The sequence below is a fragment of the Sus scrofa genome, chromosome 4 (genome assembly GCF_054392235.1).
Source record: "Sus scrofa isolate SSC_HxYL_T2T_F1_AM1 chromosome 4, Sscrofa_HxYL_maternal_Yorkshire_Landrace_v2.0, whole genome shotgun sequence".
Lineage (NCBI taxonomy): Eukaryota > Metazoa > Chordata > Mammalia > Artiodactyla > Suidae > Sus > Sus scrofa.
The window spans coordinates 28,140,967-28,164,198 of record NC_139386.1 but is presented as its reverse complement, the minus strand read 5'-3'; the positions used below and the strand labels follow the sequence as shown (position 1 = coordinate 28,164,198).

At 35.2% G+C, this 23,232-nt stretch overlaps 1 protein-coding gene across 8 annotated transcripts in view; it reads left to right on the top strand.

The window, feature by feature from the left end:
- The window catches only part of PKHD1L1 (PKHD1 like 1), a 152,263-nt gene that overhangs the window by 55,152 nt on the left and 73,879 nt on the right, over positions 1-23,232 (top strand). For 7 of the 8 annotated variants that reach the window (XR_014843000.1, XM_085021056.1, XM_085021057.1 and 4 more), the window contains 16 exons: positions 39-193; positions 2,467-2,589; positions 3,277-3,382; positions 6,140-6,250; positions 7,290-7,451; positions 8,334-8,455; positions 10,104-10,236; positions 11,006-11,201; positions 13,524-13,666; positions 14,090-14,194; positions 14,899-15,087; positions 15,877-16,047; positions 16,586-16,812; positions 17,546-18,530; positions 21,169-21,417; positions 22,101-22,250. Coding sequence is in view for 7 of the 8 variants with exons in the window: in XM_085021056.1 (XP_084877182.1) it covers positions 39-193; positions 2,467-2,589; positions 3,277-3,382; positions 6,140-6,250; positions 7,290-7,451; positions 8,334-8,455; positions 10,104-10,236; positions 11,006-11,201; positions 13,524-13,666; positions 14,090-14,194; positions 14,899-15,087; positions 15,877-16,047; positions 16,586-16,812; positions 17,546-18,530; positions 21,169-21,417; positions 22,101-22,250 (3,327 nt within the window). In the remaining variant the exon portion in view is untranslated. The remainder of the gene's footprint in view (positions 1-38; positions 194-2,466; positions 2,590-3,276; positions 3,383-6,139; positions 6,251-7,289; positions 7,452-8,333; positions 8,456-10,103; positions 10,237-11,005; positions 11,202-13,523; positions 13,667-14,089; positions 14,195-14,898; positions 15,088-15,876; positions 16,048-16,585; positions 16,813-17,545; positions 18,531-21,168; positions 21,418-22,100; positions 22,251-23,232) is intronic. The other variant, XM_085021058.1, reaches the window with a different exon arrangement.

The following is a 23,232-nucleotide window of genomic DNA, read 5'->3' as shown; positions in this document are numbered from 1 at the left end:
TTTGACTCCTGCTGTTTGCCATCCCTCTGTGAGCACAGGCATCCCTGCTGCTGTGTCCGCTGCAGAATTGCAGTTTGCTCTCCAGAGTCTAGAAGAAATGGGACAAGTCTCAGTAACACGAGAGGGAACCTGTGCTGGATACTCCTGGAACATCAAGTGGAGAAGTGCATGTGGGAAGCAGACTCTCCTGCAGGTTCTCTCCTGTAGCCTGGTTTCTGTGTTCTTCTGTGTGTTCCTTGCTTACTTGCATCCCGGCTGTATCCACGGCATATATGCGTTTCCCAGGTTAGGGGTCAAATTGGAGCTGTAGCCGCTGGCCTGAGCCACAGCCACAACAATGCCAGATCTGAGCAGCATCTGCAACCTGCACCACAGCTCATGGCAACACCGGATCCTTAACACACTGAGCGAGGCCAGGGATCGAACCTGCATTCTCATGGATACTGGTCAGATTCGTTTCTGCTGAGCCACAGAGAGAACTCCTGAGACTGTATTTTAAAAATTGCAAACTATAGACTAAACATTAAAACAAGGAATTTGAGTTGAAGAAGACTGTTCTAAATTAAGTGGACCAGGTATTCTCTTTCATGGAGAACTGCTATTGATGCTTTATTTCTGATCCCCTGTGGAGAAAGTACAAAAACTAGGCACAGGAAGTGCACAGGCAGAGCTAGTCTCGGGACTAAATCTGGGTACACATTATGGAGAGCCAAGCAGAACCAGCCTCTCTGTCTATAATTCTACCACTGTACACTGCAGCTATATTCTGGGACCTTAGATACTGCTCTGGTTTCAAAGATTACCTTTTCAAGTTCCTAACAGAGGTACACCTTAAGTTCTCATCTAATTACTTTTTCTTAGAATGTGGATGGAGACAAGCGACAGGAGTCAAGCTCAGAATATGTGAAGGAGAAAGGTCTAGAAAAGACTGGGGGCTCAGATGTTAAAAATCAAAAAGATGATGCTTTCTAGTGATGATGAGAATGTAAGGTGCACTGTTGGTGAGAGAGTAAATTGTGACCTTTTGGGAGGATAATTTTGTCCTATCTAAATATAGATACCTTATGATACAGCAATTTCAGCTCTGTAATTCTATTCTACTGAAATAATAATACAAATAGAGAGTGAGACAGGCACAGAGGTAGTCCCTGGAGCATTATTTGTAATAGTAAAAAACCTAGAAACCTAAATCGATATAAATAGAAAAGTGGTTGTTAAAATGACACAAACTTAGCATGAATATCATGCAGCCATATATAGACCCCCTGGAAAGATGTCCTTGAAATAAGGAGGAAAAAATATAGAACTCTATTTATAAAAATCACGTTGAAGAAAAAAAAGAGGTGTTGGGGGGAGAGGAGACCAAAAAAAGGTATATAAACATTGAATGTAAATAGCCATACGTAGACTGTCATAAAGATGTGGGGGTTATTTTAAGAAAACACATGAACTGAAACCAGAATTAGAAGATTCTGCAACTGAGACAGCTCTCAGGACTGATCTCCCTCTTGGTACCTCTGCTGGTGTCTGCACTTCTACTCTCTTCACTCTTTCCCGACCAGTCTCCTCTGCTTATTCATCATTTCTTCTGCTCCTTGTCCCCTTGGCCCCCTTGGCCTAGCACAAAGGCTCTTTGCTATCTCTTTGCTAGCCCCATATGCATCAGAAGACTACCATATTGGCAGCACAGTTTTGGAATGACTAAATTATACATATTCACCTGAATTTGGTTTCATTTTTACCATTGACAGAAAATATAATTCCATAAGTGGATGAAAAATCAAGGGTATTCAGAGGCCAAAAATGCTAAAGTGGGAAAGGTTGACAGTAAGGTGGAAAGAGGACTGCATTTTTCAGTTATTTAACCATCATTTATCAAAACGGTCATATTCAGAAAGAGTATAGAATATTTTGAGGAAATTAAGTAAATTCATATTCCTTAGACCTATTTTAGTCCAAATATTCAAGTTCATTTTAGTCATTTTAAGTTGTAAATGATACAATATATGATAATGCAATGATATCATTTTCTTGGGTAGATATTGATCTTTTTTGTTTGTTTGTTTTTCAGGGCCACACCCATGACATATGGATGTTCCCAGGCTAGGGGTCGAATTGAAGCTGTAGCCACTGGCCTGCACCACAGCCACAGCAACATCAGATCCAAGCTGTGTCTGCGACATACACCACAGCTCATGGCAACGCCGGATCCTTAGCCCACTGTACAAGGCCAGGGATTGAATCTGCATCCTCGTGGATGCTGGTCAGATTTGTTTCCACTGAGCCACGATGGGACCTCTGCTATTGATCATTTTTGAAAAGGCTTCTTTTTCAAAAATGTGACTAAAATGATTTTGAATTTTTTTTCATTCTTTGGATTCTTTCAGCCATGCTTAACTTTAGAAAAACTGGTGTGTTCATGTTTATCATAGCTTTTCTAGTAAAATAATCTTGTCTAAAAAATAGATCAATGATTCCAACATTTTTGGAGAAAAGGCTAATATGACAGTTAAAATGATAAAGGAAGGTGGCTTATTCAGACAGCGCATCCTTGGAGACCTACTTCGTACACCCAGTGAGCAGCCACAGGTATTTTTTAAAGTTTCCTCATGATGTTTAATGTAATTTTAAATGTGTGGCTAGTTGGTAATGCATTAAAGACCTGGTAAAACAGAAGAGATGACATCTTTATTTTCATGTTACTATTTAACAGATGATCAACTCAATAATATTTTATGACTTAGGGGTAAATTTCCTTATAATGAAAGAATGGGTTTTAAGCTGTACTCTTAGTATTTGAAAATATATTCTTTCATTTAATCTTTATAGTAACTCTATAAAGTAATTATTAATGCTACCACTTATTGATGAGAAAAGTAAAGTACATAGAGTTGAGGTGACTCTCCTGAGAGCAACCTTTATTTTTCTTCATAGCACTAATCACCCCAGGGTGGAGTATGCTTTTACCTTTTTTTGTAAGTTTAAAGTCATGCAATTCTCTCCTACCTCCACTTGAATATAAGTTGGGTGATAGCAGAGATGTCATCTGTTTTGTAAATGTGCTTGGTACATTTACAACCTTGTCTGATCTATAATGGACATACTCGCTGAATGAATGAGTAAAGTGTCAAAACTGAAAAATTATAAACTGAATAGACTAATTTTTGAAAACCAACAAACCAGCAAAGAAGGAAAATTCCATTACTTTTTCTAAATCCTCTGCATATTCTACTTAACCACACTATCCCTGTTATGTCTGTGTTTCTTTACTTGAAGGTTGAGGTCTATGTCAATGGAATTCCAGCTAAATGTTCAGGTGACTGTGGATTTACATGGGATTCCTCAGCTACTCCTCAAGTCTGGACCATAAGTCCATCCCAAGGTAATATCTTACTTAGCTTGGACTATAGCTTAGAAGACAATTAGAAAAAATGTAAACTCTGATAATTTTTTTTTTAACATTCTAAGGCACCAATTAAGGCAATCAGTTCTACATAGTGAAAAATCTTTCAGACCAGAAAGGTATGAAAGATCATTAATTATCTTTTGGGAAAAAAGTCACTGTTAATGTTGGACTCACTAGTCTTTTACTTCTCCAGTCTCAGCAAGTTAGACTCAATCTCTAAAATTTCTGATATTGAGGCGTTTTTGTTAAACCAGCTAGGATATTAATGGGATTCTTTCATCATTATTCTTTTCATTATCAAGAAGTGAGACTACTTCTTCTAGGAGATATAGTAATTAAAGTCTAGTAACAAAAATGCTGTTTAGTAAAAGAAAATAATTAGGCCCTAGACTGAGAATAATAGAATAGTTATTGCCAAGAATTCAGTGGGAGAGTGGTGGGGAAACACATCATAAAGTATCTTCATAGTATGTGATTGCTCTAAAAAACATGATTACACTTCATGTCTGAACTCCCCAAAATTGAAATAAACAGCATGACTAAGGATTCTAAAGGATAGCTTTTTTTCCAGTCAGAATGATAATCTCAGATACTATAGTCATATATTTAGTCTTGGTGGCTAGGAATAAAATACACCTGGTAATTATGTATCAGAAAATATTGAAATCTTTAAAGTAGCATGTCTTTGCAGTTGAAAGAATGTATTATTCAGACTTTTTAACAGTAATGATACTAACTTTGGGATAATTCATGTTTTCCCCAAATTAATATCATTACTGTAAAATCTTCAAAACTCTCAAGAATAAGGGTTTGATGAACTTCAATTTGGTTCTAGCCCTTTAGTATTCTTATTTTTGAATCCATTATTGTAGTTTGTAATGGATTTTCACTTGTATATGCACCTGTGAAAAAACATTTCTTACTCAAAATAATTAAAAACCTGAATCATCTCTTTGCCACATTTTGATAAGTGTGAAAGTAATGAAAAGATAAGTATAAATAAAACAATAAAATACACATATTCTCCTTGCAGAAAATTTAACAGCTATTAACACTTTGTTAACACTTTATTATATTTGCTTCCAATAATCAGTTTCAAAAAGAAAATATTATAGGAACAGCTATGGTTCTTTCTAAGCACCATGCTCAGTGCTAGTCCCCTACCAGCTTCCCCAGAGGCAATCACAGTAATTAATTTTGTGTGTATTTTTCCATGCCATTTTAATACATTTTGTATATAACCCAAACATATGGTAATTTTGTCGGTTTTTAAGTTTACAAATGAGATATTAACATTGTAAATATCATTTGCTTCTTAATTTTGACATTCAGCATTCATTTTGAGAAATATTTACATGGTTTTATGTACATCTGATTCATCATTTTAAAATGCTTCATGGATGAATACTTTATTTGTTCCTCTGTTGATGGACATTTAGATTGTTCACAAGTTTTTTGCTTTAATGCATGATTGTAGTGAGCTTTCTTGTACAAATCTCCTATTGCATACATGCTAGAGCTTCTTCAGAGCTTATACCCAGATGTGGAATTGCTAATTAGTAGCTGGGAAAAATGTGAGGCAGTTTATTAGATGACCAAATTGCTCCCCAAAGTAGCTGTACCTCCAGCTAGTATGGGAGCACCGAATTTCCTGTATCTTCACCAGTCCTTGATATTGTGAGCTTCCTAATTTTGGTCAGTCTGATGAGTGAAAGAAGTTGTCTCATCACTGCTCTCATGCTGTCTCTTCCCTGATTAGTAATGCACAGGAACATCTTCTCGTATGTTTCTTGGACATTTAAATTGTTTCTTTTTCTGCATATTGATCATTAACATCATTTATGCATTTATCAGATTGTCTCTTTTCTGTTGACTTGTGCTGTATATTGTATATTATGTTTGCCAGTCTTTTGCACTCGTCTTCTCCCAGTATATTGCTTATGATTTGTTTTAGTATCTAACTCACGCAAATGTTTAAATCACTGATTTATTTTAATGTAATGTATCTTTTCTTTTGTGGTTAACCATGGCTTTCTATATCTTATTTAGGAAGTCTATCTTTACATTAAAGTTATTATGATATTTGATTATATTTTCTTCTAAAATTTGGAAATTGTTTTTCATTCTTTGCCCTTTAAATCCATGTAGAATCTATGTTATATGTGAAGTTATGTAAGTAAGGTGACTGTGTCATCTATTGATTAAATCTGAATACCTTTAAGGGTGAATGGAGAATATTCATTATAAGATGCTGAGCCAGTAAGTGTAAATCTGGACTAATCTAAGCACTTTAGGTTGGTTAAAGTATCAGCTAAGTAAATCTTATTCTGTTTCAAATGCAAAGTGGCCACACTTATTGAACAATTTATCCTTTTCTCATAAATTTGTGATGGCAGTTCCGTCATAGTCTAAGTTACTGTATAGCGATGTTATGTTTAATTTATTTGTCATGTTTTCTTTCTTTACTTCATTCCATACTTTATTAGTCAGATAATCTTTCCATTAATCTCTATCAACACAGATTCAAAACATGAAGCAACATATAGTAATTCAATGGGAAAAAAGTACCATTGCTATATAAATATCTTTTTTTCTTCTTGGCTTGCTTGTAGGTTTTTATGTTCACATCTTTTAGAAGATAGACTTATTTTTCTCTGATAAATGTCTAATTTTATAACAATGGATTCTGTGTTTTGTCATTTTAATGTTGTTGTTTAAATGTATCATTTTCAGGGTCCTATGAAGAAGGCACAGTTCTAACCATATCAGGTTCTGGATTTTCTCCTAGTTCAGCTGTGTCAGTCTCAGTTGGACCAGTAGGTTGCTCTCTTCTTTCTGTGAATGGTAAGTTCTTTTAAAATGATTATTTTTGAGCCTAATTGTTTTTCTTTAAGAGAAAATAGAATCAAAGAGTAGTGTTACAGTAATGATTATCATACGGATTACCTTTGGAGTCACGAAATCGGCAAGCTGCTCTGCATAAATGTCTTATCTTTTAAATCTTTAGTTACGACCACAGACTAATTCTTTCACTGTTGTACAGTGTCTTTATCCCATAACAGTTGATTTTTGCTCTTCTTTTTCACTTTGTAAAGTGATTACATGAAATCCTTCCTTCTTTGGTATGTCTGTGGAATATAAAAATACATTATTGCTGCTCTGGTATTCCTTGGTCCCATGCTTTGAAAATGTCACATTAGTCGCAGCAAGAGGACATAGTCACTTTCTGGGATATCTAGTCCAATAGTTCCTTATGAAAAAGTAAGGACCATAATTATTTATTTCTCCAAAAATTATCTTTCATAATCCTAGATATTTTCCTTAATTTTAATAAGTTGGAATTGCATAAATAAATTCATCTTCCATGTAATTTACATTGTTTATTATTTAGATCTTCTACGTATTATTGAGATCTAACAGTCAGTATTTCACTTATATTGTAAGTGCACACATGTTTTTCTAAATGAAGTGAAGAATATGTTTTTCACTTAGATTTGATCACTTTCCTTGATGAAACCTACTATTTTACCCAGTGTGAGGCATAATATATTGGACCAAAATAGTTAGAATTATTGATATAAATGATCTTATAGATTAAGATTTAAAATTGTTGTCGTAGTAATTTTTTACCGTGCTAGTAACAGGAGCAAATTGTTTACTCTGATTTCATTATTATATTACCTTACCCTTTTCTAGGAGTGTCTGATCCATAACATCACGTAGTTTGTAAAAATTTTCGTCCCATTAATACATGAGTAGTTTTCCTTAGATATATTTCTTTGAGTATAAAAATGAAGGCCACTGTTTACATTTGCGAATATCAAGTTTCAGTAATTTTATCTAACAAAACCATTCCTTGACCATTTTCTTCTTTTATCACAAGAAAATGAGGTCAAGTGCCAGATTCTTCATGGAAGTGCTGGACATTTCCCAGTTGCTGTATCCATAGCTGATGTTGGACTAGCATGGAATGTAGAGGAGGAATTCCGCTTCATTTATCAGAGTCAGATCTCACACATCTGGCCTGCTTCTGGAAGCCTAGCAGGTAATAGTTAATTGTTCTGAACAAAGGAAATTGCACACATTTCCATCATTTCATTGAACTGTTTCTAGAATAGGGTGAAGGGGAAGGACCCCAGAGCTTCTTCATATTGAGCAAAGGAGACTCCCCTTTTAGAAGGCACAGTGATTCAGTGGATGACTAATTCTTTGTTTCTTATGAAGCACAAGTCAGGGTGACTGCTTATACTTACATCTTAGGTTATTGAATTAATATCATCAATTATTACATGTTTCTATAACAAGCTCATCAATTATGTCAAGATAAGATTTATTAGTTATTATTCTGCTTACCAGCTGTTCCATTTGTAACCACAGTCTCAGTGGAGCTACTTGACCCAGAAAAAGTTCTGGGAACAAATCAGAGAAAGGAGCCTGATAGAAAAGAGAGAAACAAAATAACACATTTTTCCTGCCCTGCTTCATTTCCTTTGTGTTTGTTTAACCATGCTTAGTCTTGGATTTTGTGCTTTGGCCTTGATCTTGGTATGATCCGTGTTTTTATTTTATGTTATTTTTATTTTGTTGGGATTTTTTTCTTAGTTTCCCTTTTACTTAAAGGTATTAAAATTTACAATTTTATGAGTCTTAATTCACTCTCATTTCCCACTGGTTGAGTAAGTGTGAATAGCATTTCTCTTTAGGATGAAGGAGACACTATGGAAAATAGCAGTTACTACTGGTAATGTCCAAAAGCAAATGTTAGTTGTGAATCTGCGTTATTTCACTAAGTCTCTTAGCCCAGCCCCTTTACAGTTCCAGATTCCAGGGCTCAGGCCCTGGTATGGATGCGTGGTGATTGTGTATATCTCAAGTCTGGTTCTTGATCTATCGGATAATTGTTTTGTTTTGTTTTTTACTTATGAAGGTGGTACTGTTCTGACCATATCTGGATTTGGCTTTAATAAAAATTCAAAGGTATTAGTTGGAAATGAAACCTGCAGCATAATTGAAGGGGATTTGGATAAGATAACCTGCAGAACACCAAAAGTAAGGCATCTGATTTCAGTTATTTTTTTTCTAAGTCTGATATCTGATAAATTAAAGAACATCTCAGTAGAGGGTTAAAAAAAAGTCTTATTGACCTAGCAAGTACAGAGTTTCATGTATGCTCCTTAATAATTATTTCTTCAACATCTTTCTACCAAGATCCAAATACAAAATATTATCTCCACATTCTCGATACTTAACGTCATTAAAGAAGACAGACATGTAAGCACTGTGTTCCACTCAAAATACAGAAATAGATACAAAGTGAAGATAAATACAGCAGGAGAGAGTTTCAGGAAAAGCTTCATGGAAAAGATGATGTCCTATTAGAGCTTAAAAGGTGATAAATGGGAATTGACTGGGTAAATCAGTGGATGAAGAAAAATACAGGAATAATAAGTAGTCTAAAAAACTAGGGAAGAAAATTTATACATTTTATGTTTTTTTTAAGGAATATGTATTTTCATTATGTTAAAGTTTCAGTTTCTTGACAAAACACACACCGTGTGAAGTTTCCGATAGAGTATTTCATTCTAGGACCATTGTTATTTATTTTTAAAAATAGTGTTTAAATTTAAACTAAGATTCTGTTTTACTTATTATGTGCAAATGGATGATGAAATCAGTCACTAATATTAAAAAATGTAGCAGATTAAGTGTAGATATTATTAGATAGTTTGTAGGGAAAGTGAATTTGAGCATGTGTTGGACTGAATGATGGAGATGAGAATCTGGGGATCCAGCAAATTAATGCTTGTTGAAATTATGTCATTCAGTGAAACACTGAGTGTGCAATAACTAAATATAAGATGCTAGAAAAATTGTTTTTCCTAAATTGAAATTGTATAAGTGCTATATCAGTGAAAGCACTGAATATTTTTCTGAGGTTTTGGTCCTAGATTCTGGAACTATGTCAGCAAAAGATATAATAATGTCATTTTTCCTGAAGAGGAATAAAAGTTACAGTTGAGCCTATTTTAAGAGCAAAAATATCAAAACTTTTAGTATTGTATGCTTTATTAGAGAATCACTTGTCTAGAATATCTGACCTGTATTGCAGAGCCCTTAGGAATCCAATTCTTTTTTTTTTTTTTTTTTGTCTTTTTTTTTTTGTCTTTTGTTGTTGTTGTTGTTGTTGTTGTTGTTGCTATTTCTTGGGCCGCTCCCGAGGCATATGGAGGTTCCCAGGCTAGGGGTTGAATTGGAGCTGTAGCCACCGGCCTACGCCAGAGCCACAGCAACGCGGGATCCGAGCCGCGTCTGCAACCTACACCACAGCTCACGGCAACGCCGGATCGTTAACCCACTGAGCAAGGGCAGGGATCGAACCCGCGACCTCATGGTTCCTAGTCGGATTCGTTAACCACTGCGCCAAGACGGGAACTCCAGGAATCCAATTCTAAATGCATTTAAATTAAATCATAAACATCTACAAAATCACTGTATGATATGCCTTTATCTAAAAAACTCAGGCATGTAACCTACTTTGACACCACATCTTTCTAAATAGCTGATAACTGATGCTGATTCATGACTTCAAAAAAAAATCTTCGGAAGTTTCTTTTGAATAATTCTATTTGCCTTTAGTCATTGAATTTCTCTATCTCAACATTTAATGTTTTCTAATTATTTTTTCCTCTTATTTCAGAGATTTGAGGGTACAGTTGATATTTCAGTTATTACCAATGGATTTCAAGCTATGGCAAGGAATGTTTATAGTTATAATTGTTTACAGACTCCAGTTATAACAGATTTTAATCCAAAAGTACGAACAATACTGGGTAAGAAATTCTTCAATGAAATTAGTCTTTCAAGATATATATGTGTGTGTGTGTGTGTGTATACACATATATATATGTGCATGTGTGTGTGTATATATGTGTGTATACATATATACCATTTCTAGACAGCCTTCTGCGGCAATTTCTTGTGCAATTGTGTTTCTTTCTTTCTTTTTTTTTTTTTTTGTCTTTTTTTTTGCTGTTTCTTGGGCCGCTCCCGCGGCATATGGAGGTTCCCAGGCTAGGGGTCCAATCGGAGCTGTAGCCACTGGCCTACACCAGAGCCCAGCAACACGGGATCCGAGCCGCGTCTGCAACCTACACCACAGCTCACGGCAACGCCGGATCCTTAACCCACTGAGCAAGGGCAGGGACCGAACCCGCAACCTCATGGTTCCTAGTTGGATTTGTAAACCACTGCGCCACGACGGGACTCCTGCAATTGTGTTTCTTAAAGCAAAACCTGTTGTGTTTTTGTTTTTAAAGCATAAACTGGTCTGTTTATTATATCACTTTGAACTAGTGCAATAAGAACAAAAATATTAATTTTTTAAAAGTTCTTTGCCATATTTTTCCCCATTAACCAATTATATATGATTTTTATCTTCGTGTGACAGCTATCAACTCTCACTGATTTTCTTTTACCTCTAAAAGCGTTAAGATTTCCTAAATCCGATAAAATGAGATGAGTTGGTTTGCTTAATATTCAAATTTAGCACTAGATAATAAGTTGACTCTTTTTTGTAAAACTTTTTCTTTAAAATAATAGGAGAAGTTAATTTAACGATTAAGGGTTATAACTTTGGAAATGAACTCACACAAAACATGGAGGTATATGTTGGAGGAAAATCCTGCCAAGTCCTTCACTGGAACTTCACAGATATTAGATGCATTTTGCCCAAGTTGTCTCCTGGAAAACATGATATCTGTGTCGAAGTCAGAAACTGGGGTTTTGCATCAACAAGGTATGGTAGACCATAAACTTTGATAGAGTTGTGGACCACATGGTGCTAATGTACTGGGATAGGAAAAAATAGTCATTAATTTTATAATATTTCACTTGCGTTCTTCACCTTTTATAACTCCTTTTGCAAAAGGTTCTGAAAGTATCCCAAAAAATGCAAGATGATACATAAGTTTGAGACAAATACCATTCAGATTATGTTGTAAGATTCTCTGCAAAACTAGGTTTATGTATATGTCACACAATTTTCATTCCTTCTGGAAATATTCATCAAGCAGTTACTAGGGGCCAGACACTTGCTTAGTGCTGGATTTACAGTGGAGAATAAGAGGGACATGTCCCCTACCTTAGTGATGCCCACAATTTTATTGGGGAGGCAGGTTTTCAAACAGAAGATTATATCAATAACTTGATTATAAATGTGAAAGAGGCTATGAATGAGAGGCCCCACGTGCTGCAAGAGCGTATAATAGAGCTAACTTTTCCTATGGGACTGGGATGAGTTCTCTCTTAGGGTGACAACAGAGCCAAGAAATGGGCAGGAACTGCCAGGTGAGGGAAAGGATGGAGAGAATCCTCCTCTAACTTTCCTTTAGGTAGCTGTTTATTTATCCCTTCCCCCAAGCTGTTTGTCAACTAGTAAAACTTTAGTTCTGGCATAACGGAATTAATGGTTTAGAATACTCAGAAAAAGAGGAAACTGGAATTTAGGGATTAAGAAAAGGCAAGTTAAACTAATGTCAGAGTAGAAGGAGAGATCATTGCAAAAGAATCTTGTGGGAGGTGAAGGCACATGAGCAACAGTAAACCTAATCACCAGAACTACACACGGTGTTTGTAAATTCACAGGGCAGAGTTTTGGTTCCAGAAGGGCTGTTGGCTTGTGCTCTGCCTTGATGATATAATGGACAGACATACAAAACCATTGACAGCATACAAAACCATTTGGGCGGTGGTTCAAAAACTACATCAGTTTTGATGAGGAAGTTAAATAAAAGTAAAGGAGTTCCTATTGTGGCTCAGGTTAAGAACCTGATATAGTCTCTATGAGAATGTGGGTTCAATCCCTGGCCTTGCTCAGTGCACTGAGGACCCGACATTGGTGTGGCTGTGGCATAGGCTGGCAGCTGCAGCTCAAGTTTGACCCCTAACCCAAGAACTTCCATATGCTGCAGATGCAGTAATAAGAAGAATAAATAAGTAAATAATAAGTAAATAAATAAATAAAAGTTAACAGAAAGACTCATTCGAGTTGTGGTGGGAGCTGGAATGTGGAAGTCAACTCCATGTGTCAGATGAGAAAAGCATTGTACATTTTGATGGTCTTCTAGTGTCTATAACAAAGCAAAAAAAAAAAAAAATTAAAACTCACTCTTCGAAATAGTGGGAAGGGAGAGCATGACAAGTTTCCAACAAATATAGCATGATAAATTCAAATTAATTGCACAAAACTTTAATTATATTAAATGTATTTATTTTGCTATTACTGTTTTTTTTCCTTTTTTTTTTTTTTTTTTTGACCATACCTGTAGCATGCAGAAGTTCCTAGGCCAGGGATTGAACCTATGGCATGGCAACGACCCAAGGCACTGTAGTGACAATGCCAAGTCCTTAACCATTAGGCCACCAGGGAACTCCCAGTAGTCTTTTTTTATGTTTTACTCTAGTAAATATATAAAATATTTTATTTTTTATTTTTATTTTTTGCTTTTAAGGGCTGCACCTGCAACATATGGAAGTTCCCAGGCTAGGGGTCAAATTGGAGCTGTAGCTGCCAGCCACAGCCACAGCAACATGGGATCCATGCCACATCTGTGACCTACACCACAGCTCATAGCAACACCAGATCCTTAACCCATTAAGCGAGACCTGGAATCGAATCCACATCCTCATGGATAATAGTTGGGTTTGGAACCCACTGAGCCACAACAGGAACTCCCAGATAGAAAATATTTTTAAGGATTTCCTGTATTTCTTGTGACTGCAGTTTTTATAATCATATTTTTCCCATAATATTTTAAGATTTTTCATCTAAAATTCTGCCAGGACACTTTCAGAAATCTAATTTTAATATTTAGGGAAATAATTATTTGTATGTATATGATCCAACCAAATTAAATTCATGACAATTATCAGATTATCAGTTAGATAATCTGACTCATTTGAGTTGTGGTGGGAGCTAGAATGTGGAAGTAATGTAAAAAGGTAATGTCTAATTAAATATTCAATTACTTCCTCTTAAGTGAATCATATCCTCATAAGAGTTTAGTGACATGACCCCATGGAAAACTTTTTAAAATATCTATTGATTTTTCTTTGCCAGAGACAAGTTAAATGCTTCTATACAATATGTTTTGGAAGTGAGCAACATGTTTCCACAGAGAGGCTCCTTATATGGTGGAACTGAAATAACCATAATGGGTTTGGGATTCAGCACGATACCAGCTGAGAACACCGTGATTTTAGGTACGAGTTTCATCCTCACAGGAGAGCTGTTATCATTTTTTTTTCATCTTAAAGGATGTGCTCTAGGTGCTGAGTTCTTACACAAATAGTCTCAATAATTGAAGCTTTTTTTTACTTTTAGCGCATAAAAAGCTAAGTGTATTTGGTTAGGCAATAAAGAGAAACTAAATCACTGCTTTTGATTTCGGTAAATAATTACTGAATATTTAATGTGTATAGAACACTTTAAAAAGGACAGATCTCATTTCTAAAACTAATCAGTACTTGAACATGATTACTATCAGAAAAAATTACCAAAGATCCTACTATGTAACGTGGAGCTTTTGCAGGGCCTTAACTGTTTGCTAATTATGCTTCTTCTCTACAGCTCACAAAAAATATTTGAGAAAATGTTTTCTTCCCTCCCATCTTTATTTTTTCTAGGGTCCTTCCCTTGCAATGTGATATCATCATCAGAAAATGTCATAAAATGTATTCTTCATTCAACAGGGAATGTGTTCAGGATTACCAACAATGGGGAAGACTCAGGTATCAGACAACATTTATATATTGTAAATAATGGAAGCACATTATCTTGAAATTAATTTGATTTTTACTTACTGCACTTCCAAGTATTCAGAGAATAAGTATTGTTATTTCTTTGTATAATCTGTTAATAACCTGTCTAGCACTTACTCACTTGACAAAGGGGGCCACAGGTAGACTGAATCAGTGGTAAATTTGAGTCTAAAAGGCTAGACTTAAAATTTCTAGTTTGAGGAATCACTGTTTGGTTTTACTGCAGTACAGAACCTCCTGGATTACTATTGTTTGGTTTTGGTTGTAGGTTTCTATATAAATATTAAAATTGAAATTATATAGATTTTTTGAGTGACTGGATGCCTGAGAAAATTTTTATGTTTGAGGACTTGATCATAGCTTTTAAAAATATTCCATATAATATTGTGGAACAACTTGTTTATTAACTCTGATTTTTTTCAAATTATCTCCCAGTCAGCAGTTTTGGAGTTGTGTGGCTTATCTTTTCCCTAGCTTCTTATTATCTTACTTTCCGTTATTTCTATTTATTTTTATTACATATTTAAATTAGGTAGATAACAGTTTTACAATGGTAATTTAAAGGTTTTTTTCATTAATGACTGTAAATAAGCAATATTTCCAAAGATAATTATTAAGAATTTTTACTCCTTTTCCTTTTTTCTCTAAAAATATGACTCAATTCTTGCTCCCAGTACATGGATTAGGTTATGCCTGGTCACCATCAGTCTTAAATGTATCTGTGGGAGACACAGTGACATGGCGTTGGCAAGCAGATCCATTTCTTAGGGGAATAGGATATAGAGTTTTCTCTGTCTCTAGTCCTGGAAGTGTAATTTATGATGGCAGAGGATTTACAAACAGAAGAGAAAAATCTGCATCAGGTACGTTTCTACTTTGTGCATTTTGCATCATGCTTCTTTTCCCCAGTATAATAAAAAGAGATTTTGTTTAGATTTGAAATATTTCTGCATAAATAATATATACTAGTACACAAAATGGTTCAGTTGGCATTTGATTGCTATAGTAAACATATTAGACACTTTTTAAATATTCTGAATGAATATCAGCAAGGTATGTTATACTTCAGATGAGTTCTGTTATCAGAAATATCTTTATTCATTCTGGAATAATTACCCAACTGAAAAATATATCAAAACAAACAAAATACAAAGAAAAATAGAATAATACGTTTTCATCATACCAATTTGGCAGCAAGTAATAAACTTTTGTTGATTGGAGTCAGCTTTAAAAATCAGTATTTCTCCTGGGACAACTTAGTGTAAAGCATGCCTTTTAGACTACCTGTCTTGTTTTACACATCTAGCAGTTTGAACTTTTTACTCATGAACACGAGATATTGTTTATTTTTCATTGCAGGGTTTTTCTTTAAGATTCAGTGAGTTATGCCAGACTTAAGTCCATTTTTCTAGAAAAAATAACTCTAGATCTTGTCTTCTTGGAGTGTAATTTCATTATCCAAAGACAGCCCTTTTATAGCCATTTTATAGTCATTTTATAGTCATTTCCTTACCACTTCCTATTGAAATGTCACACATGTGAGAAATAAGGAACTTGTCATCTGCCTGTGCATTTGAATGATCATTTCAAATTTCTTTTTAGGGATGCATTAATTGCTTGTATTTATTATGTGCCATCTCATTTTATGGCAGGTTCATTTTCTTACCAATTTACTTCACCTGGAATCCATTATTATAGCAGCGGGTATGTTGATGAGGCTCACTCCATTTTTCTCCAAGGAGCCATTAACGTTTTACCAGCTGAAACCAGGCACATTCCCCTGCACCTGTTTGTGGGTGGCACTGAAGCTACATATGTTCAGGGTAAGAGGGTTAAAGATGGAAACCCTGTCACTTCGGTGACCCAGGGAGTATGTGGTCTTTCTGGAGTAGGAGGCAGCTAACTGGGTCTGACTACCTCTTAGTAGCCACATGACCTTGAGTAGGTCTGGACTGCTCTGAGGCTGGAATTTGTTCTATAAAATAGGGATTGTGTTGATGTTGTCCTGCCAGGCTCCCTGAATTTGTGTACCTCAATGAAGTATAATGTGAAAAAGTTCTGATACTCTGTATGTGCCTGAAAATGTATTAAAATGTGAGATGATGTTATTGTTTTATTTTTCTCCTGGGATCTGGCCTGAGATAAATTGAAAAATATATTAATTTTATATTCACTCTTTACTGTATCATCTTTGGCTAGCCCTTAGCTTTTTACTGCCTGGGGCTCTTCTTGTCATTTAAAAAAAAAAAAAAAGGCTTACCAGCATATAAGAACCATCATCAAAACAGAATAATGCAGCCTGGAAACAGTTCTTGTTTTGGAATATTATCCATGACTTACAGGCAGTTCTTTTGTCTAAAGGAGGACCTGTGAATTTGCACTTGGGAAGCTCTGTGGCAGGCTGCCTAGCAACAGAACCCCTGTGTGGCCTGAACAATGCCAGGGTTAAAAATGCAGATAGATTGCTCTTTGAGCTTTCAAGTTGTTTTTCACCAACTGTAAGCAACATTAGTCCATCCACTGGAACATTAAATGAATTGATAACAATTGTTGGACGTGGCTTCAGTAATCTCACATGTGCTAATAAGGTGAGAATATAAATATCTCCTATTTACTTATGTATACTCAATAAACGGAAGATGTTTCACCCATAACCTCATACTGTAATTTCTAACATTAGAAATTTATTATGATGTAATTCACACACCATACAGTTTACCCATTTAATGTGCACAATTCAAAAGCTTTTGCATAGTCAGAGTGTTGGGCATCCATCACGACAATTAATTTTAGAATATTTTTATTATCCCGAAAAGGAACCCCATAACCCTTTGACATTGCCCCAACCCTTCCATGTCTCCCAGGCCTAAACAACCACTAATCTTTCTGTCTCTGTGGATTTGACTATTGTGGATATTCTTATAAATAGACTCATGTAGTGTGTGGTCATTTGTAACCAGCTTTATTCACTGAGCATAATGTTTTCAAGGTTCTTCCATGATTACCACATAGCAACATTTCATTTTTTATGTCCAAATGATACTCCATTGTATGGGGTATACAATTTATTTATCCATTCATTAGTTTGTGGACATTTGGGTTGTCTTCACCTTTTTTGGCTATTATGAATAATGTAGCTATGAACATTCATGTTTGTTTTAAGATTAATCCAAGATATGGCTCAATCGGCCTCCCCAAATTAATTTAATGAATAAAAAGTTGCACATGATCCATCTTTAAAATTTAGTTGTTGCTAACACAAAATTTATGTTCATACAAGAGTAATGTACTGACTTGTTTTCATATTCATTTTACTTTCAGGTTACAATTGGTAGCTATCCTTGTGTTGTAGAAGAAAGTAGTAGCCATTCCATTGTGTGTCATATTGACCCTCAAAACTCAATGGATGTTGGCATCAGGGAACTTGTCACAGTAACTGTCTACAACCTGGGCACTGCTATCAACACACTGTCCAGTGAATTTGATAGGAGATTTGTACTTTTGCCCAGCATTGACTTGGTATTACCAAATGCAGGGTCAACTACAGGAATGACAAAAGTGACCATAAAAGGCTCTGGATTTGCCGTTTCTTCTGCTGGTGCGCAAGTCTTTATGGGTCATTTTCCATGTAAAGTTCTGTCGGTGAATTATACAGCCATTGAATGTGAAACATCTCCTGCTCCCCAACAGCTTGTGGAAATAGAGCTTCTGATCCATGGAGTGCCTGCCCGGTGTCAGGGGAACTGCAGCTTTTCATATTTAGAAAGCATCACTGCTTTTATAACAAGAATCACCCCAAACTCCATCAAAGAATCTGTAAAAGTTCTTATTGAAGGAGAAGGTTTTGGCACTGTCTTAGAGGACATTGCTATTTTCATTGGAAACCAACAGTTCAGAGCAATTGATGTTCATGAAAATAACATCACTGTACTTGTGACTTCTCTTCCGGCTGGACCTCATTCTCTTAGGGTTGTGGTGGGAACAAAAGGCTTGGCTCTGGGAAACCTTACTGTCAGCAGCCCCGCAGTAGCATCTGTCACACCAACTTCTGGAAGCATTGGTGGTGGAACCACTTTGATGATCACAGGAAATGGCTTCTATCCAGGCAATACCACAGTCACTGTTGGGGACAAACCTTGTCAAATCATTTCAGTCAGTTCCAGTGAAGTCTACTGCCTCACCCCAGCAGGGACAGCTGGAAAGGTCAGCGTGAAGATCTCTGTTAACACCGTTGCTTATCCACCTCTGTCATTTACATATGCCTTGGAAGATACTCCACTTCTCAGAGGAATTGTCCCAAGTACAGGTACTCCAACACCTGCCTTTTTGTTGTCTTGATATATATCATATTATCAGTAACACCTATTAGTATAGAATTGGAGTAATGTTTACAAATGATTATGAGGATGTATTTAGACAGTCCCTCTTAATAGTGGGATTTGAGTTTTGTGTAATCTCTATTTTGTGATTATTTTTTGGACATCTTGGGATAAAATTATTTAGTCCAATTCTGACTTCTTCTTTTATGACAAAATCCGCATTAACTTGACCTAAGTTTCAAAATGAAGAAGAAATAGATGAATATCTAACAACTGAAATTGGTCATTATTTTGTGTCACTAATGTCAAATATGGCACAGGATATACCTATACCTATTAAAATTCACAAGTGCTTGATCTTACTAACATTGAGAATTTTTTAGAGTATCTTGTTTCCATGAAACTGCAATTGATTATTAACACAACAGAATTATTTTTAAGGTGGTAATTGTCCATTCAGATGGAAAAATAATATAAAACAGAATTTACTTAAAATTATTTAACATGACTTGTTTTTCTAAGCTAAGAATAGATTGAGATGTCTTCTTAATCTTTTTTTTTTTTTTTTTTTTTTTTTTTTTTTGTCTTTTCTAGGGCCACGCCTGAGGCATATGGAGATTCCCAGGCTAGGGGTCTAACTGCAGCTGTAGCTGCCAGCCTACGCCAGAGCAACAGCAACGCGGGAACCAAGCCGTGTCCTTGACCTACACCATAGCTCACGGCAACTCCACATCCTTAACCCACTGAGCAAGGCCAGGGATCGAACCCGCAACTTCATGGTTCCTAGTTGGATTTATTAACCATTGAGCCATGAGGGAAGCTCTGTTTTCTTGATCCTTTGTCATTATGTTATGCTGTTTCTGGTGGAATGCTTTTCATCTAGGTAATGAATTGTGGAGAGGTAGCTGTAGAGTAATGGCTGGGAACTTGGCCTTGATCCGTGGGTTCCCATCTCGGTTCTTCTCTCCAGTGGTGAAAGTTTGGACAAGTTGTTTTTTTGTTTGTTTTTTTATTTGTTTTTAATTACAGTTTCCTTTGCAAGCAGATACCTACCTCATAAGGTTAAAGAAGTTCATTAATATAATGCAACTTAAAATGGTACTTTTTAATAAAGAACTCATTAATTGTTGGCCTTTAAAAATGTCTGTAAGTGCCAGGTTTGGGTAAGATATGTTCTCTGCCTTCAAGAATTTTGCTAGGGAAATTTTCTTTCAAATGTCTAGTTTTCTCATTTAGGATTTTAAAAAGCAAATATGGAAATTTGGAACATATGCCAACATATTATATTATTATAATAGCAGTGCCATAATTGCAAATGAAGAACTAGATATTGGCATATGTTCCAAATTTCCATGAACCACTTCTGTCTCATTTCTCTTTGAATCTATCTTTCAAAACAATGTGTTTGTAGATATACGAGATTTGTAGATAAGTGAGAACTGAGCTCTTTTATTACTGAAGAGACAAAGCAATAGATCACACTTAGATCAACACTTCCATTTGAAAGGTGAAATGCCAGACAGAATTAAAAGTTTAAGAGCCCAAGACCTTATTTTACCTTGTATCTTAAAACTATTCCTAACATGAAAAATCTCATTTATATCTATGATCTTTAAAATGACAACTTATATTTCAGTGATTCTTATTATATAATCAACTCTATGGTTATTTTTATTATTACTACTTGAAATAAAGCACACTAGTACTTAGTGACTCTGCGTTTGTAACGTGTTGATTAATATCTATTCACTTATTATGTAGGTATGTAGCTATGCATTTGGATGACCTATGGAAAATTTCATGTGTGTAATGCCCTCGGTGCATTTTTGTCAAAAAAAAGAGAAGAAAGGAACAGCATGATTGAAATTCTTTATTCTATGTACATTTATTCAAGGCATTAATATCAACATTCATCTCTAAGTCTTAAAATTTATCCCTTATTTCTGTAATTACTATATTACACTATATATCATAATTTCTTTATCAAGTCATACATGTTGAAAATATTTGAATTAAGAAAAATCATCATTGGAGTTCCTGTCATGGCACAGTGGTTAACGAATCCGACTAGGAACCATGAGGTTGCCGGTTCGATCCCTGGCCTTGCTCAGTGGGTTAAGGATCCAGCATTGCCATGAGCTGTGGCTCCTGATTAGACCCCCAGCCTGGGAACCTCCATATGCCGTGGGAGCGGCCCTAGAGAAGACCAAAAAAAAAAAAAAAAAAAGAAAAGAAAAATCATCATTCCTCAGAACAGTTGCAAATATCAGGAAAGTACAAAGTTTTTAGAAAGTAAGCTTTATCCCTAAAATATACTCTAACCCAACACCTGCTACTCAGGCATTCATACTCCCTTCCTCTGTATCTTTTCCCTTTCTCTTTTCCACTATCCTGAATCACTAGAAACTTACAATACAGTAAAATGGACAGATGCTCTGGAAAATAATAAACATTGAGATAAATATCTTATAGTTAATATACCATAAACAGCATGCATGTGTTGTTGATGTTTACATTGGTTTGAAAAGATTGGACATTGTTTATGGAATTAAATAGATATATCTTTAAATGCATGTGTAAGTATTGAAATTGAGATATGTTTATATGGTCTGTTTTTTTTAAAAGGTCCTCCAGGAACTGAAATTCAGATCACTGGATTGAATTTTGGCGTTGATATCCCGGACATTTCGGTGATGATCAATAGCAGTCCGTGTAATGTGACCATGGCCAATGATACTGCACTGCAGTGTGTCATTGGAGAGCATGCAGGTGGCACTTTTCCTGTTACAATGTATCATAAAACAAAAGGCTCTGCTGTGTCCACAGTTGTATTCCAGTACCCACTTACTATTCAAAATATTCATCCAAGCCAAGGTAATCATGAATGAGCCAGAACCTAACATTTTATATTGTTTCAGTAAACAGTAAAAAAAAATTCTTCAAACTGCTAAAATTTGTAGTTTCTATAACATATTTTTATGCATCAAATAAACATCAAAGAGAACAATTATTTCAAAATATTTGTTTATTTCTCTTCATAATATATAATTTATTTAAAATTTAATCCTTTCAAAAATGTCCAGGTTATATGTGGAAATTTTTTTTAAAAATCATGTTTAGACATCACTGTCCTGTAATTATGTCTACATAAATGTCTGTTTTTCTGTTTGAAAATTATTTTAGTAGTTAAAAACCTTAAGAAAGTATAATCAATGTACTTTTGACTAGAAGAGTGATTTTACGTTTATGTTTCGACTACTCTGAAATTCTTTGTGACATTTCTTCTAAATAACATTTTAGTTCCTAAAAGTAGTTTAAATAACTGACATTTCTTTGAATGTGACATTTACTCAGTGAGCGTTTTAAAATACTCCAATCACTATAATCAAAAGAGATCCTTGCACTAATGTAATGTTATATAATTAAAATATGATTTCAGTTCTAAGAATCATTTCATTTAATATTCCATTTCAGGTTTAAAAATAAAGTTAGACATATGCACAGAGGAGGTTTTCTTTTCATTAACATTGTTTTTCCCTTTTGTATTTCTTCACTAGGAAGCTTTGGTGGTGGTCAGACCATGACTGTGAGAGGCACTGGGTTTAATCTGCACAATTCAGTTATATTAGTGTGTGGCTCAAAATGTGCAGTTGACAGACTTAAATCTAATTATACAACCTTATTATGTGAAATTCCACCTCACAATGGTAAGTCGTCAGAAAAAAAGAATGGCAGTCTTGGAGCACTGTTTAACTTTATAGAGATCAGCCTGAATTTCTTTTTCCAAGTTTTTGTGTTCATTAGGGCAATTGAATCACCTTTAAGAATTTCCTGATTTTAAGCAGTTTCTTTAGAATGTTGTTTTCCAGGTTTATATGTTTTCTGAGATTCATAACGTTTGGGTTAGACTGAACTGCTGATAATAAATTGCAACATTTCCTTTTATCACAGAAACTGAGCATGCCAAATGGAGAACATGTTGTTAGTTCCTCTTGGAGTATTAGCTTTTCCTTGAAGGTAGGCTAGTATAATGGTTATGAGGGTGAACTCTGGCAATGCCTTTCACTCATTACCTTTCAATGCCAAGATACAAACCCAAGCTGTGTCCATGGGCAAGTTATTCAACCTCTCTGTGCCTTAGTTTTCTCATCTGTAAGATGGAAATAATCACATTAGCCTACTTTATAGGATTATTTTGAGGTTTAATAAGCTAATGTATATAGAGAATAGAATGATATCTGAAACATGATATGTGATTTGCTATTATTATTATTACTCTTATTTGCTTTTAATTAGTGGTTAAGAGCCTGGGCTCTGGGGAGCCCTGAATTTGTTTTGCCACTTAACTGTGTCACCTCAGCTGAGTAACTTCTCTCTGTTCAATTTGTCCATCTATTAAGTAGAGATGATATTGGTCCTAATTCGGTAGGTTACTTTGAAGTTTAAATGTCTAGTATTTTAAGTACACAATAAATTTTAATTATCTAACAACATTTAAGAAGAACCAAAGGGAATAATATAGATAAATAAAATATATGGTTTATGTTCAGACATTTTTTAAAAACTTAACAAAAATTGTTTTTTTGTCTTTTGTCCTTTTTAGGCATATGGAGGTTCCCAGACTAGGGGTCAAATCGGAGCTGTAGCCACTGGCCTATACCACAGCCACAGCAACACCAGATCTGAGCC